This window comes from Sus scrofa, chromosome 13, assembly GCF_000003025.6.
Source record: "Sus scrofa isolate TJ Tabasco breed Duroc chromosome 13, Sscrofa11.1, whole genome shotgun sequence".
In the NCBI taxonomy this organism is placed as follows: Eukaryota; Metazoa; Chordata; class Mammalia; order Artiodactyla; family Suidae; genus Sus; species Sus scrofa.
Window position 1 is genome coordinate 29994804 of NC_010455.5, and position 17461 is coordinate 30012264.

The 17461-nt window shown below is 43.3% G+C and overlaps 1 protein-coding gene and 1 long non-coding RNA gene across 2 annotated transcripts in view; one reads left to right on the forward strand and one right to left on the reverse strand.

The window, feature by feature from the left end:
• Positions 1–1482, reverse strand: part of SETD2 (SET domain containing 2) — a 111578-nt gene extending 110096 nt beyond the window's left edge. The window contains 1 exon segment of the mRNA XM_021068704.1: positions 1229–1482. Within this exon segment, the coding sequence (XP_020924363.1) occupies positions 1229–1299 (71 nt within the window). The 5' untranslated portion in view covers positions 1300–1482.
• Positions 1229–5894, forward strand: LOC110256227. Its single transcript, XR_002337517.1, has 2 exons — positions 1229–1955; positions 2974–5894. It is a non-coding gene; the product is annotated as an uncharacterized LOC110256227 (long non-coding RNA).

Consider the following 17461-nt stretch of genomic DNA (forward strand, 5'->3'; position numbering starts at 1 on the left):
AAAAGAGCCATAGCAGAACTAAGGCAAAATGTGTCAAAAGAGCAAATCTCTTGGAATCATTCTGGTCTTAGAAGTGACAGCCGCATCTGAAAACCCTATCAACAGCTAAGTTTGAAATGAGTTGTATATTCTTAGGTCCAGACTTCAACCAACACCAGCAAATGGAGGTTAAGTATAGCTTTTTAAAACGATAGTTTTGTGAGGACGTTGAGAAACAAGTGAATCCAGGATCAGAAGGAGTGGAAGCTCTCTTGAGATAACAGATACAGTAGCAGAGCCTTCAACAGAAATGTAAAAATGTCCTAGGTTGAAAATAGACTATTGGGCAAAACGATTTTTCGGTCTTCTGGAACACTGCTTAGAAAACCCTCAAATGATTCCTGGTTTTTACCAAATTATTCACAAGGCGTAGAAAGTCATCCATTTAGAGTAAGAGGTTTCTGCTACCAAGGAAGTAAAGTGTCCGAAAGTGTGCAAATCTCATAATCTAGTAGAGAATGTATGCCCCTCCAGAGGCTTTCATTTTCGAGCGGAAAAACAAACCCAGTGTCACCTCAACAGCGGGGCCACTCAAACCTCGCCATTACAAAATCAAAGTGCCAAAGGTGCAGAATATGAAGCCGGGAGCACCACCAGGCCTGGAACGAGTTCCAAGAGGGAAAAAAAAAAATCAAAACCGAGAGCGCAGCGCGAGTCCCTCGGCCGCCCTGGGCCAGGCGACGCGCGCTAGGCCCTTCCGGTCAGAGCCGCCGTCGCCGGGAGGCCAGGCGACGGGCCAGGCTTCCACCCGAGCCCGGGGATTCGCGGCCTACCCTCGCCAGTGCCCTCTCGCCGAGTCTGGCACCGGCTGCTCCGCGGACTCGGCTCCTTGCTCTACAACGCGGCCCCAACGCACCGCGAGGAGCCGAAGGAGACCGCCAAGGCTTGGGCCAGCCGGGTCGGTACAGACGCGGCGGCAGCTGAGGCCGCGCCGCCCCTCCCCCACCGGCCCGGCCCGGCCCAACTGCCGCTGCGACGCGAGCAGCGGCGCCAACGCCGGGCCCAACCGCCAACCCGCGGCGGCCCGGACGAGGGGACTGTGGCTGCGGCGCGGGCCTGCTCCCCACGCCGCCCGCGCGAGTCCACCGCGCACCCGTTACTCTCTGCGCCAACAGCCGTCAGGACGCGCCGCCCCCCGCTCGGGTAAAGGCGGCAGAGGGCAGGAGGAGGCCACGGAGCTGATACTTACTCAGGGGTCGGGTGCTCGGGGTCGTAGAAATCCCCCATCTTCGGAGGCGGCTGCGGCGGCAGCTGCTTCATCAGGAGCTACTGGAGGCGGCGACGCGAGCCCCCTCCCCGCGGCAGGGCGACGCGAGGGAGGGGAGGGGAGGAGGCCGCAGGTCCGACCGCGGCGGCGGCGGCAGGGGCGGCCCGCGTCGCTTGCTCGCTTGCTCCCTCCCTCCCTCCGGCGCCCGCCCGCCGCTTTCTCCCCCACACTCTCACACCGTGAGCGACGCGTACCCCGCCCGCCCCTCAGCCGCACAGGCCCGGCCCCTTAAAGAGACACGCACTCGCCGCGCTTCCGCCGCCAGTCGTCGCGCTGGCAGCTGTGGGTTGACCTCAGATCGGGACGGGAGGGGCGGGAAGGGTGGGAGAGGCTGGGCGCAGCCTGAAGACCCAGCCCGACTTTGCCTACGACTTCCCGGAACAATAAGCCTCAGGCCCTAGAACTGTTGGCCCGCCCCGGACAGAGAGCCGCAGCGTCGCGACCCCTCCCTCGGGCCCGCTGAGGCGGCAGGGTGCTGAGGCGTGACCCGGTGCGTCCCGGGGTTGTCTACGCGCGACGTCGGAGGAACATCCCGAGCCCCGCGGGACACCAACCTTCCTGCCCCACCGCCCTTGAAAACCAGCCCTTCGGGAGCGCCAGAGTCCGCAGCGGCGCCGAGGGCCCCTCCCCCAGGCCTGCGGGCTCTGAGGTAAGGCGGTCGCCGCTTCTCCTGAGCCTCTGGCCCCTCTCTCCTGTATTTCTGTTTCTCCTCCTCCTTGCCTCTTCATCTCACCCCTCAGCCAGTATGGAAACGGTGCTGTGCCGGTGATTCGCCCTTAAAAGCCGAGCCCTGGGGACGCCCCTTCCGCCAGTCCGCCAGCTCTGGGCAGGCTGGGCCCCCACCGCCCATCTCCCGGCAATGTCCAGTCAGCTACCCCCTCACCTGAAGCTGTATTCTGCCCCCGCCTCAACATTGGAGCAGCGCTTCTGCGTGGTTCTTAAGACCTTAGAGGAAATGTCCTTTAAGAAAAGACTATTAATCACATTCTTGCAAAAATGACGCGGTGAGACTAAGTATTTTTGGAAGCAGAGAGAAGAATGCATAAAGCCATTAGCTAAACTCTCAGGACGTTGAAGAGTTTATGGCAATTGATCATTTCGAAATTGGGAGTTCATCAATTTTTTTGTAGTTTTTTTTTTCCCCACTGTAATTTTGAATCGGATTTTACCAGCAAACAATTGGATCGAGTGTTATGGACGGAATGTGTATTCCACCCCACAAATTCATTTATGAAATTCTGTCCCCCAAGATAATGGTATTAGAAGGTGGGGCATTTGGGAGTTGAGTACTTCATGAGAGTGGCGCCTTCGAGTGAATGGAATTAGTGCCCTTATGAAAGCCCATTGAGCAGTCTGAAGCCCAAAAGAAGGCCCTTACCAGAACTCAGCCATGTTGGCACCCTGATCTCTGACCGTCAGCCTCCAGAACTGTGAGAAATAAATTTCTCTTGTTTGTAGACCCAATCTATGGTATTACGTTTTAACAGCCTGAAAGTATATGACACTAGACGTCCTTTACTGGCTCTTTTTTACATTCTATGTGTATAGGTGTGTGTGTGTATACACACACACACACATATATATATATGCTGTCAGAGTCTATTAGTACTTTGTCATCATTGTTTCTCACTTGGGAATTAATTGGGCTTTTTTTTTCTGGTTTTTAGGCATGGCATCCAGGTCCAGAGCCCATCTGATTCCCTTGGTTCAAGTCTCCCATGGCTACTTCTTTATGAACCATGAATATTACCTAATTTCTCTGCTTTTTCTCACTGTAAGATGAGAAAATTATTGTGGACACGACCTCACTATTGTGAGGATCCAATGAGATAATATTTGTAAAGCTTTAAATATTCAATAAATGTCAGAACTTATTCAGCCATTATAGTACAGGGATTAAGAGCTGGTTCTACCTGGCATTGTATGCCAGCCCTGCCACTTTCTAGCTATGTGACATTAGGCATGGTTACTTTTCCAGTGCTTCATCAATAAAAAGAGATATTTTCCACTGCACAACACTGCACAGAGTGTTGTGATTATTAAACTAAAATGTATGAAACAGGAATTCCCATTGTGGCTCAGCAGGTTAAGAACCCAACTAGTATTCATGAGGATGCAGGTTCAATCCTTGGCCTTGCTTAGTGGATTAAGGATCTGGTGTTGTCACAGCTGCAGCTTGGGTTGCAGCTGTGATTTGGATCAGATCCCTGGCCCGGGAACTCCACATGCCACATGGCAGCCAAAAAAAGAAAAAAAAAAATAAAAAAAATAAAATGTATAAAAATGCTTGCACAACGCCTCTCATTGAGTCTTATCTCTCAGACTTTGAAAGAATAGATTGGAGCCCTGTGCCTTAGATGCCACAAAGGCCATTGGGAGCTACTTGACACTGTTCAGACAGAAAAGGGAAATTATAGGTAGAGGTGGCTAAAATAGTGTATGAGGTGATAGGGACCTAAACTGAGGTTAATGAGAAAAAAGCAATCAGTTACAGGTTTCCTGTTTCCTAAATAAGAGACTGAATAGGTCTCTTGCAGAAGTTGCAGGTGGTCTCTGTAATACCTGTTCTTAATATAGCATTAGTCTAGTTAAAACCTAATGCAGTAAGGGTGCTGAACCATGGAGGTCAGTGGGAAATACTAAGCCCCAAACATAAATGAATCTAGTTTTATAGGCAAGACTGTTGGGAGGTTGAATACTATTAGATACCCTCATCTGCTATCATACCAAGAGCTCTTTGTACACACATTTTAAATTCAAAGAAGTGGAGTTCCCATCGTGGCTCAGCAGAAACAAATCTAACTAGTATTCATGAAGACACAGGTTCAATCCCTGGCCTTGCTCAGTGGGTAAAGGATCCGGCATTGCTATGAGCGGTGGGGTAGGTCTTAGACTCAGCTCAGATCTGGCATTCCTGTGGCTGTGGTGTAGGCCTGTGGCTACAGCTCTGATTCGACCCGTAGCCTGGGAGCCTCCATATGCTGCGCCTGAACCCCTAAAAAGAGACCAAAAAAAAAAAAGCAAAAAGAGAATGCATCCTCGGAACACATACTGGGGCCTAGCCTTTTGATCAAAACTGTGGGGTAACTTAGTCTTTAGCCTATAGTTTCTAGATATTGACTGTCTCCTACTTTCTTATGTAAAATCTTCTGCAGATAAGTTTGAAGGAAAAAATGTCAAAAGTCTTAAAAAGAAACATAAGAGGTATTCTGTTCTTAGTGTGCTAAAACCATAAAAACCTTCATAATTGTTCCTGCCATTACTGCTCCTGTAGGCCCAGAGCACCCCCATCCCCAGGGACCCTAGGGTTGCCTGTATTGACCCTGAAACAAAGTTGGCTGAGCATCTGTTGCCATTGGGGAGACAGAAAGCCAAAGATCAGACATTGCTCACAGTTATGCTCCCAGCACCTGGATGGGAAAAGAAAAAATATAATTGAGGTGGAGGGGAGAACACTAATTGCTTGAGCATACTCTCCAAAACTACTATTTGTAAACACAACATTTTTTATTATTTTTTTGCCACCCTGCGCATATGGCATTCCTGGGATCCGAGCCACAGTTGCGACCTACTCTGCAGCTGTGGCAGCACTGGGGATCGAACCTGCATCCCAGGCTCCAAAGACTACAGCAGGAATGCCTGTAAACATTTTTGAGGTAATATGTTGACAAGACAGTTCTTAGGACTAATACAACACAAAAGCAATTAAATCAAGACAATGAGAGGTGTGCCCAAGCCAAAGCTCTGCTGCTTCAAATGAGAACCTGGCTAAGGCTCTAGGAGAAAGAGAAAAGATTGTTTCCCCTTGACCCTACAGCTGGAGCTGAGTGGGTAAGCTGCCCTTTCCTACTTACCCTTGCCTCTTCCCATCCCATATTTCCTCACCAAATCCTTCTGTCACCTGAGTATTATCAGAAAACTGTGTCAAGAGATGCCAACTTCGGAAGGACATGTAAGCCCCAGGCCTTCAGCCCTACAACTCCTCAAAGTTGCTGGCTTCGCCGGGAGGGGCAAGGTTGACAGTGGCAACAAAGCTGATGTGGGCAGCGTGAGCGGGACAGTGTGAGCACGGCAGTGTGGAAAACCATATCTCTACCCATGTGCTCCCACTAACACCCTCACATTGATAGAATTAGGCCCATTCTTAAGGTCCATAGCCTGTGGTTAATAATGGTCTGCTGATGTATGAAAGATTTAATTTAATATCAGGAAGGAATTTTGGAAGTACACATGAATGATATAAAAAAGGCTGGATTATATCAAGATCAAATGTTTGAAAGTTGAGGCTGGGCGATACAAGGTTTATGAAGGTCATAACAGTTTTAGAGATACATAATCAATTTCCTTGATTATTTAAATATTTTCAATCTGTTCCCTGCTGTTAATGATCCTATCATCAGTTCTTTTCAAATCCAGTGTTCTTTTTAATAGAGAATTGTGTTACATATTCCAAAAATGTATTTTTCTTGATTTGGTCTCTAGGAAACCAAAACTTTCTGTTACTGTAACTGCATATTAAACATAAAATCATGACTACAAATGGGCACATCTTAGCATTAGAATAAAAATATGATGTGTGTTTCTATAAGCTGTTGCATACAGGTTTTTTTGGTTTTGGGGGGGGTATTTTTTTGCTGTACCCAAAGGCACGTGGAAATTCCCAGGCTAGAGATATATATATATACTGTATATATATATAACATATGTAAAATAATTATACATATATATAAAGTTAGAAAGATGGTTTTATTACTCTACAAATGAAAGACTTGGATCAAGTGGTTTAAATATGTATTTACTATAAGATAGAAATATATATAATTTATATAAATATATAAATACATATAACCAATACCTCAGCATTTGGGGGCCATGAAATGGAATAAATAATGTCTGATACAGTACCTAGTACATGTAAACTAATAGCTATACAATAAAAAATTAGCTACCGGAGTTCCCATCATGGCTCAGCGGAAACGAATCTGACTAGCATCCATGGGGACACAGGTTCGATCCCTCGCCTCTCTCAGAGGGTTAAGGATCCAATGTTGCCATGAGCTGTGGTGGAGGTCACAGACACGGCTTGGATCTGGCGTTGCTGTGGCTGTGGTGTATGCCAGCGGCTACAGCTCCAATTTGACCCCTAGCCTGGGAATCTTTGTATGCCTTGGTATGACCCTAAAAAGATAAAAAACAAACGACCACCAAAATAAAATTAGCTACCTTAGGAGTTCCTACTGTGGTGCAGTGGGCTCATAATCTGACTGCACAGGTGAGTGTCCAGTCCTTAGCCTGGTGCATTGGGTTAAAGGATCTGCCATTGCTGCAGCTGAGGCATAGGATGTAGATGTGGCTTGGATTCCCTGGTCCAGGAAGTTCCATGTGCTGCAGTGTAGCCATAAAAACAAATTAGCTACCTTATAAATTTATATAGATACATCGGGCTCAACAGAATTGAAAGTTATTTTAGATTTAATCAATACATCAAAGAAAGGCAACAGCATTTAGAATAGTTATTTTAACTCTTCCACACAAATCTATCACACACTTTGGCCCTGGAATACCTTCTTTGGGGGGCAGAAAATGTAATTACAATTGACTTTTATTCATGTTTAGTCTGCGCATCTCAACACAGGTTAACAAGAATGTAAAAACAATACACAACCCACAGTGAGCCCTATTACACACATTATATTTGTATCAAGCCAGAACTTTCCTGTATATATACTACTTTGTGGTTGTCTTTTCTGTTCTATACTACTTTGTTAACTAACTCTGATTGCATAGGTCTCTCTTCCCAAATCTTTTAAGTTCATGTAGGCAGAGAAGCGTTATTATCTGTCTTGCTTATTTTATAACATTTGATCTAGTATGTGCCAAGTGTTTTTTATTTTTTATTATTTATTTATTTATTTTTGCCTTTTCTAGGGCCGGTCCCACGGCATATGGAGGTTCCCAGGCTAAGGGTCTAATTGGAGCTGTAGCCACCAGCCGACGCCAGAGCCACAGCAACGTGGGATCTGATCCACGTCTGCGACCTACATTCCAGCTCAGAGCAATGCCGGATCCTTAACCCACTATGCAAGGCCAGGGATCAAACCCGCAACCTCATGGTTCCTAATCGGATTCGTTAACCACTGCGCCACAACGGGAACTCCCCAGGTGTTTTTCATTTTTATTTTTATTTTGCTTTTTAGGGCCACACCCGTGGCATATGGAGGTTTTCAGGCTGGGGGTCCAATCAGAGCTACAGCTGTGGGCCTACACTACAGCCACAGCAATGCAGGATCCACATCTGCGACCTACACCACAGCTCCCAGCAACACTGGATCCTTAATCCACTGAGCGAGGCCAGGGATCAAACCTGCAACCTCATGGTTCCTAGTCAGATTCATTCAGCTGCACCACAATGGGAACTCCGTGCCAAATGTTTAATGAGTAATTGCTTTGCTGCTTTTTTGGAAACCTTTTTAAATTTTTTTTCTTTTAGGAGTTCCCATTTGGCTCAGTGGTAACAAATCCAACTAGTATCCATGAGGACACAGGTTGGATCCCTGGCCACACTCAGTGGATTAAGGATCCAGTGTTGCCGCGAGCTGTGGTGTAGGTTGAAGACGAGGATCCTGTGTTGTTGTGGCTGTGGTGTAGGCTGGCAGCTGCAGCTCCAATTCAATCCCTAGCCTGGGCCATATGCCACAGGAGTGGCTGTTTAAAAAAAAAAAAAAGACAAAAAAGAAAAAAAGTTCTTTTAGAAGCTCTTAAAGTTTTTACATTGGCTTCATCATAAGCTCCTACAAGCCAACCATCCTTGAGCTTGAAAGTACTGACTTAAAAAGAACCGCATATTGGAGTTCCACTGTGTCGCAACAGGATCAGTGTAGTCATCTTTGCAGTGCTGGGACGCAGGCTCGATCCACAGCCTGGCACAGTGGGTTAAGGATCCAAAGTTGCCACACCTTTAGTGTAGATCAACTGGGATCCCTGGCCCAGGAACTCCATATGCCATGGGTCAGCCAAAAGAGAAAATGAAAAAAAGAAGAACCACATACTTTAAACCTCAAGTATACGGGAATGTTGTTATTAGGTAATTTTTTTTTTTCAGTATGTGTTAATCTTATCTTCCCTGCAAGATTATCAAGCACTCAGGGAAGTGACTATAGTGTGTGTTTGTTTTTGTCCTGTTTTAGATCTTGGCACCTTCAAGACAACTCATATCCTGAACTTCTTATTGCATCTTCCCTCCCAAAAGGATCAAACTGTTCAAAATTATATCAGTTTTATAAATGAATAAACCAAAAATCCCAGAGCTTAAGTAACATGACTAAGAATTAGTTGAGCCAGAATTTGAACTTGGTTATCTGATTCAAGCCTTTTTCAGACAGAAAATATGGAGTTTGCCACCAACAGAACGTAATCCTTCATATAAGAATGATGAGCAAAGAAATTGGTAAATAAGTTTTAACTTTAGAAAAAATTTACCATAGGAAGTAATAATAATAATAATAATTTGTTTGGTTAATAAGGTAAAGCAAGCTAGAACTAACATCCTGGATAACAAAGTCATAATTTGGTAGTGGGATGGGTAGTGTGATGATTGGATTTGAAGTTTTCCCAGGTCCTTGTATTGTTTGGGAAGAGGGTAAAAATACTGACTAACTTTAAGCTTTACTCTTCTAAGTATACAAGTTAAAATATTTAAGATAACTACTAAAAGAGTATATCATTTACAAATTAATAGAGGGAGAAAATAGAATTTTTCTTAAAAAGGAAGATATGAAGATGGAAAAAATAGGGAAACATAGAAATCACAGTAATATGGCAAAAAATCATGCAAATATTTCAGTAATTACAGTAAATGGAATAAACTCTCCAGTTAGTAATAATAAAATGGACAAGAAAATAAAATCCGACCATATTCTTTTTTTAGGCCACACCAGCAGCATGTAGAAGTTCAAGCCAGGGACTGAAACCATGCCACAGCAGCAGCTCAAACCGCTGCAGTAACAATGTCAGATCCTCAGCCCACTGACCCACTGTGCACAGGAGAGGGCCAACATATTCTTTTTTTTTTTTTTTTTTTTAGGGCTGCATCTGTGGCATATGGGAGTTCCCAGACTAAGAGTCCAATCAGAGCTACAGCCGCTGTCCTACACCACAGCCACAACAATGCAGGACCCGAGCTACATCTATGATCTACACCATAGCTCACTGCAATGCTGAATCCTGGACCCACTGAGTGAGGCCAGGGATCGAACCCGCATCCTTTTGGATACTAGTCAGATTTGTTTCCACTGCACCACAATGGGAATTCCCTCTATTTTTGAGACATTCTTAAAACCAAGAACACAGAAAAATATAAAAGGATAGAAAGAGATGTCCGGCTAATAATAACATAGGTAGAGCTATGTTAACATCAGACAAAATAAAAATAAGGGTTGCTAAATTAATGATGGTAAGTTCAGGGCCCTAGCATGTTGGCATTCTAAATGTGTATGCAACTAATTACAAATCCTTAAAATATAAAAAGCAAAATTTGACAGAATTACAAGAAAAAAATGGATAAATTTAAATTTATCACAGTAGTGGAGATTTCAGCTCACCTCAAAATAATGGATAGACCTTACAGACAAGAATCAGAAGATGTGAGCAACCCATAATTAAGATTAAATAATCAGACACATTTAGTGTTACACTATGCAATTAGTGCATTCACACCCTTCTAATTCACATGTGGAATGTTTGTGAAAACTGACCAAGTAGCAATTCTCAACAAATTTCAAATTATTGATAATATATAGGCCTTATTCTCTGACCACCATGCTATTAATTTATTTGTTTATTTTATTTTATTTTTTATTTATTTATTTATATATATATATATATTTTTTGCTATTTCTGGGCCGCTCCAGCGGCATATGGAGGTTCCCAGGCTAGGGGTCCAAACGGAGCTGTAGCCACTGGCCTACGCCAGAGCCAAAGCAACGCTGGATCCGAGCCGAGTCTGCAACATACACCACAGCCCACAGCAACGCCGGATCGTCAACCCACTGAGCAAGGGCAGGGACCGAACCCACAACCTCATGGTTCCTAGTCGGATTCGTTAACCACTGCGTCACGACGGGAACTCCCATGCTATTAATTTAGAAATTACTATCTGGGGGTTGGCAGGGGGGAGATTTTGAAGTTTAAAAGGGATACTTGTAAATAACTCATTGGTCAAAAAAGTCATAATTGAAATCACAAAATAATTGGAACTAAAGAAAAATGAAATAGAGGAAATTTTTCTTTTCTTTTTTTTCTTTCTTTTTTTTTTTTTTTTTTTGGCCTTTTAGGGCCATGCCTTTGGCATATGGAAGCTCCCAGGCTGGGGGGTGAGTCAGAGCTACAGTTGCTGGCTTACACCACAACCACAGCAATGCCTGGTCCGAGCCACATCTGCAACCTACACCACAGCTCATGGCAACACTGGATCCTTAACCCAATGAGCAAGGCCAGAGGTTAAACCCACATCCTCATGGATACTAGTTGGATTCGTTTCTGCTGCACCAGAACAGGAACTCCAATAAAGGAAAGTTTAAATGCTTATGTTACAGGGGGAAAAAGATTACATATCAAACTTAAGAACTAAAGTAGAACTAAAGAAATAATAAAGTTAAAAGTACGAAATTAATGAAATAAAATGTGTACAATGGAGAAGATGCACAAAGCTAGGAATTGCTTCTTCTGGAGTTCCCGTCGTGGTGCAGTGGTTAATGAATCCAACTAGGAACCATGAGGTTGCGGGTTCGATCCCTGCCCTTGCTCAGTGGTTTAACGATCCGGCGTTGCCCCGAGCTGTGGTGTAGGTTGCAGACGCGGCTCGGATCCGCGTTGCTGTGGCTCTGGCGTAGGCCGGTGGCTACAGCTCCGATTAGACCCCTAGCCTGGGAACCTCCACATGCCGAGGGAGCGGCCCTAGAAATAGCAAAAAGACAAAACAAACAAACAAAAACAAAACAAAACAAACAAATGAAAGGAATTGCTTCTTCTAAAAAGACTGTTGACCAATTTCTGGCAAATTGGGAAAAATACACAAAAAATGAGAAAAGGGACAAAACTATGGAAATTGCAGGGATTGTAAAATTAACCAAAAAATGAACAATTTGGTGCCAACAAATTTGAAAACAGTACACCTTAGACAACTTTCTAAGATGATACAAAGTAGCAAAACTGACTCAATGAGGAATAGAAAACCTATTTGGTCCCAGAACCATTAAAAAATAAATTAGTAGTCAATTTTCCTTCAAAAAAGAAGGGAAGAAGGAGTTCCCTGGTGGCTCAGCAAGTTAGAAATCCAGCCTTGTCACTGCTGTGGTGCATGCACTCCATATGCTATGAGTGCAGCAAAAAGGGGGGGGGGGTAGGGGAAGAAGGGTGCATAGACAGATGGATATATAGATCCAGACAAACAAAGAAATGCAATAATTCTAGGAGTTCCATTGTGGCTCAGTAGGTTAAGGCTCTAGCATTGCCACAAGCTGTCGTGTAAGTCACAGATGCAGCTCAGATCTGGTATTGTTTGCTATGGCTGTGGAGTAGGCCAGCAGCTGCAGCTCCAATTTGACCACTAGCCTGGGGACTTCTATATGCCACAGGTGAGGCTGTTTAAAAAAAAAGAGTTCCCATTGTGGTTCAGCAGTAACGAACCTGACTGGTGTCCATACTGGCCCCACTCAGCAGGTTAGGGATCTGGCATTGCCACAAGTTGCAGTGTAGGTTGCAGATGTGGCTCAGATCTCAGATTGCTGTGGCTGTGGTGTAGGCCAGCAGCTGTAGCTCCAATTATAACCCCTAGCCTGGGAACTTCCACATGCCACAGATGCCACCCTAAAGAAAGAATATAAAAATGTCAGAGTTCCCATCATGGCTCAGTGGTTAACGAATCTGACTAGGAACCATGAGGTTGCAGGTTCAATCCCGGGCCTCGCTCAGTGGGCTAAGGATCCGGCATTGCCATGAGCTGTGGTGTAGGTTGCAGCTCGGATCTGGTGTTGCTGTGGCTGTGGTGTAGGCCGGCAGCTACAGCTCCGATTAAACCCCTAGCCTGGGAACCTCCATATGCCATGGGAGCAGCCCTAGAAAAGGCAAAAAGACAAAAAAAAAAAAAAAAAGGAAAGAAAGAAAGAAAAAAATATAAAAAGGGGGAAAAAGATGCAATAACTCTAAACAAAATATTAAAGCAAATCTGACAATTTGTTAAAAAGGCAAAAATCATGACAAGGTTGAGTTTGTTTCAGGAATGAAAGCTGGGGTTTGGTATTCTATGTATTTATTTAATAAAAACTTCGTGTGGGAGTTCCTGTCATGACACAGTAGAAACAAATCTTACTAGGAACCAGGAGGTTGCGCATTTGATCCCTGGCCTCGCTCAGTGGGTTAAGGATCTGGCATTGCTGTGAGCTGTGGTGTAGGCCACAGATGCAGCTTGGATCCTGCATTGCTGTGGCTGTGGCATAGGCTGGCAGCTGTAGCTCTAATTTGACCTCTAGCCTGGGAAACTCCATGTGCCATGGGTGTGGCCCTAAAAAGCAAAAAAAAAAAAAACTTTGTGTGTGTGCATCCTTTGACCCAGCAAATTCCACTTCTGAAATTCTACTTCATAGAAATAAAAGCATCTGTACATAAATGTACAAAGATATTAATTATGTCATTATTTGTGTTGGGGGAGATAAAGAGAATAAAGCGAATGCTCATAAGGAATGAATGAATGCAATTTAGAATATCCATACCAAAGAATATTGTATTTTCATTAGAAAGAATGAAACGTCACAATACTAGATGTTCTGGAGGAGTTTTCATGAGGTTTTGGGCTTTGTTGAATGGGAAAAGCAAGATGTTCAGATATATATATATTTGATTTGATGAGGATGATGAAAGTTAAGAGCAGATATATGTCATTTAGTCAAGTTATCTTGAGTTGGGAGTTGAAAGAGAAAGTGAGATAAAAAAATAAGGAAAAATTACTACCATCACACCCCAGTAAATATATATCAGTCTGCAGATGTTTGTATGTATTTAGAGCTCCACTAAGAAATGATGAGAAAAAAAGTAGAGCTCAGTATGTATCTACTGACTTATAGGGATGCCAATTGAAAAAAGTATTCAGAGTCAATTTCTGTTAAACCATGATAGGCTTATAAAGGAAAGTGCTTGTATAAGTATATCCAAGTAATGAGAAAGGTGCAGAAAAATACACAGTAGTCTGTTAATATTGCTGATGTTTTAGATGTAGGATGTGAGAGAAAGAATCAAAGATGAACTCAATTTTTTTCACTTCAACAGCCGGATGACTGGTAGAGACTTGAGACTGGGAGAAATAGGTTAGGGGTTGTGAGGTTAGTAATTTTGATTTGAACATGTTAAGTCAGAGAGTGCTGATAAACATTCAAATGGAGGTAACAAAATGAGTAGTTCAAAATACTACTCAATTTATAGGAATGCTCATAAGGAAATATAAATTTTGGAGTCCTCAGTATACAAGTGATTTTCTTTTTCTTTTTTTGGCTGCACTCATGGCATGTGGAAGTCCCCAGGCCAGGGATCAAACATGAGCCATTTCAGGGACAATGATGGATCCTTAACCCACTATGCCACAAGGGAACTCCTACAGGTGATATTTAAAGCTATAGAACTGCATGAGATTTCCTGGGGGGGGGGGAGCAGATAAAAGGACAGTGCTCAGAACTGAGCATTTGAGAACTTAGTGTTTACAGGTCATAAAGAACGATAAGCCAGCAAAGGGACAAAGGTGAAGTTAATAACAAACAGAGTGTGGCCTCATAGAAGCTGTAAGAAGAAGGTTTTAAGTGAATGAACAAAGAAATTCAGAAGCAATACTGCTTCCTTCTCTCAGCTACTTTTCAAATTTATTTTTGTATTATCAATCGTCAGGTACAGTGGGAGGCCAGGATTCTGCACTTCCATCCGATAGGAACAGGGCACACTCACCTCTGGGGTGTCAAGGCAAAATGGGAAACCTGAAATTTCACCCCCACCTGACAGTAAGGAGGTGGCACCCCATTCCATGGTGGCCTAGTTTCAGAGAGGTCTTTCTCAAATACAGGGTTTTACATAAGATGCAGAGTGTCATAATGCTCTAAATTTCCAGGATACAATTTTAAAATCATCATACCAAGAAACAGGAAAATTTCAAACTGAATGGCAAAATACAATTTAAAAAGATGCTCCAACCAAGATAAGTCATATATAACTGTCAAAGATTTTATTTTTTATTTTCTCTAGGACCACACCCATGGCATATGGAGTTTCCCAGGCTAGGGGTCCAATCAGAGCAACAGCCCCCGTCCTATATCACAGCCATAGCCACGCAGGATATAAGCCACGTCTTCAACCTATGTTACAGCTCACAGCAATGCTGGATCCTTAACCCACTGAGTGAAGCCAGTGATCAAACCCACATCCTCATGGATCCTAGTTGGGTTCATTAACTGCTGAGCCACGATGGGAACTCCCTGACAAAGATTTTAAAGCAACTGTCAAAAAAATGCTTCAAGCAATTATGAACACACTTGAAAGAAATAGAAAAAATATAAGATATCAAGAAGATGGAAATTATGGACTCAATGGATGAGCTCAACAGCAGAATGGAGAAGATAAAAGAACCAGTGAACTTAAAGACAAAAAAAAAAAAAAAAAAAGACTACCCAGTCTGAACCATGAAGAGAAAACAGCTGAAAACAAAAATGAACTATTTCCTCAGAGACCTCTGAAACTATAACAGAAGGTCTGCATTTGTGTAACAGCGTCTCAGAAGATAAAAGATAGTAGAGCTAAAAAATACTCAACAAGAAATGATGGCTGAATTTTCCAAATTTGTCAGAATAATAAACCTACAGATTCAAGAGGTTAAATATATCCCAAACAAGGATCTGGTGAAATCTAAACCAAGGTAGTTCATACTTCAACTTCTGCAAACTAAAAACAAAGAAGAAAATCTTGAAATTAATAAGGGAGAAATAACACCTACAGAGAACATTATTTGAATGGCATCAGATTTCTCATCAAAACCATGGTGGTCAGAAGGAAGTGGCCCAACATTTTGCAATGGCTGAAAGAAAAGGGCCCTTGGAGTTCCCACTGTGGCACACCAGAAATGAATCTGACTAGTATCCATGAAGATGCAGGTTTGATCCTTGCCCTTTCTCAGTGGGTCGGGGATCTGGTATTGCCATGAGCTGTGGTGTAGGTCTAGGTCGCAGAAACAGCTCAGATCCTGCATTGCCGTGGCAGGGGCGTAGGCTCGCAGCTTCAGCTCTGATTGGACCCCTATCCTGGGAACTTTTATATGCTGTGGTGCAGTCCTAAAAAAAGAAAAGGACCATAAATTCCAAATTCTGCATACGATGAAATTATCCTTCAGTAATGAGTTATCCTACAGAAAGCTCAGAAAACCTAAGAATTTAAGAATTTAAACTAAATTCTTAAAATAAGAATTTAACTAAAAATTTAAAAACTAAGAATTCAACTGTCTCAATGGTTACAAACCCAACTGGTATCCATGAGGATGGAGGTTCGATCCCTGGCCTCCCTCAGTGGGTTAAGGATCTGGTGTTGCCATGAGCTGTGCTGTAGGTCACACATGCGGCTTGGATCTAGTCTGGCTGTGGCAGTGGTGTAGACCAACAGCTGCAACTCTGACTCATCCCCTAGCCTGGGAACTTCCATATGCCATGGGTACAGCCCTAAAAAAATGAATAAAAATTAAAGAAGAGGAGTTCCCGTCATGGCGCAGTGGTTAACGAATCCGACTAGGAACCATGAGGTTGCGGGTTCGGTCCCTGCCCTTGCTCAGTGGGTTAACAGTCCGGCGTTGCCGTGAGCTGTGGTGTAGGTTGCAGACGCGGCTCGGATCCCGCATTGCTGTGGCTCTGGCGTAGGCCGGTGGCTACAGCTCCGATTCGACCCCTAGCCTGGGAACCTCCATATGCCGCGGGAGCGGCCCAAGAAATAGCAACAACAACAAAAGACAAAAAAAAAAAAATTAAAAAAAAAAAAAAAAAAGAAGAGGAGCTTCCACTGTGGCATAACAGGATCAGCAGCGTCTGGGAGTGCTGGGACATGGGTTCAATCCCTGGCCCAGCACCGTGGGTTGAGGCTTAGTTTGAGGCTAATACCGTCTAATCCAATCTGATCCCTGGCCCAGGAACTCCACGTGCTGTGGTATGGGCAAAAAAGAAAAAATGAATAAATAAAAGTTTAAAAAGAAAGCACAGGAGTTCTCCAGTGGCCTAGCAGTTAAGGATCCAGCCTTGCGACTGCTGTGGCACAGGTTCAATCCCTGGCCTGGGAACTTCTGCATGCTATGGGTGCAGCCAAAAGAAAACAGTATCGTTGCATAATATAAAAATATGAACAACCTGGGGATAAATTTACAAAGGATATGAAATATTTGTACACTGAAAACTACAAAATACTGCTAAGAAAAAGACCTTATACATGGAGAGAGATACCTTCTTTATCATTGAAAGGCTCAATATTGTTAAGGTTTCGATTCTCTCCCCAAATTTATCTACAGATTAGCTGCAATACTAATCAAAATTCCAGCAAGCTTCTTTGAAAACATTGGTTGATTCTAAAATTAACATAGAAATTCAAAGAAAACCCAAGAATTTAAGAATTTAAACTAAATTTAAAATAAGAATTTAACAACAACTCTGAAAAAGAACAAAACAACTCTGAAAAAGAACAAATTTGGAAGACTAATACCATCTAATCATAACGGCTGTTATAAAGCTACAGTGATCAAAACAGTTAAGTCAAAGCAGTTTGGTTCTGGAGATCCCTGGTGGCTCAGCAGTTTAAGGATCCAGCATTGGTCACTTGTCACAAGGTCACTGCTGTGGTGTGGGTTTGATCCCTGGCCTGGGAACTTCTGCATGCTATAGGTGCAGCCAAAAAAACAAAAAAAAAACCAAACAAAAAAACAAACAAAAAAAAACCAGTTTGGGTTTTACATAAAAATAGGTACATATATCAGAGGAAGAGAATACAGTCCCAAAACAAACCCACACATGTATAGACAACTGAATTTTTTTTTTTTTTTTTTTTTTTTTTAGGGCCATACCCATAGCATATGGAAGTTCCCAAGCTAGGGGT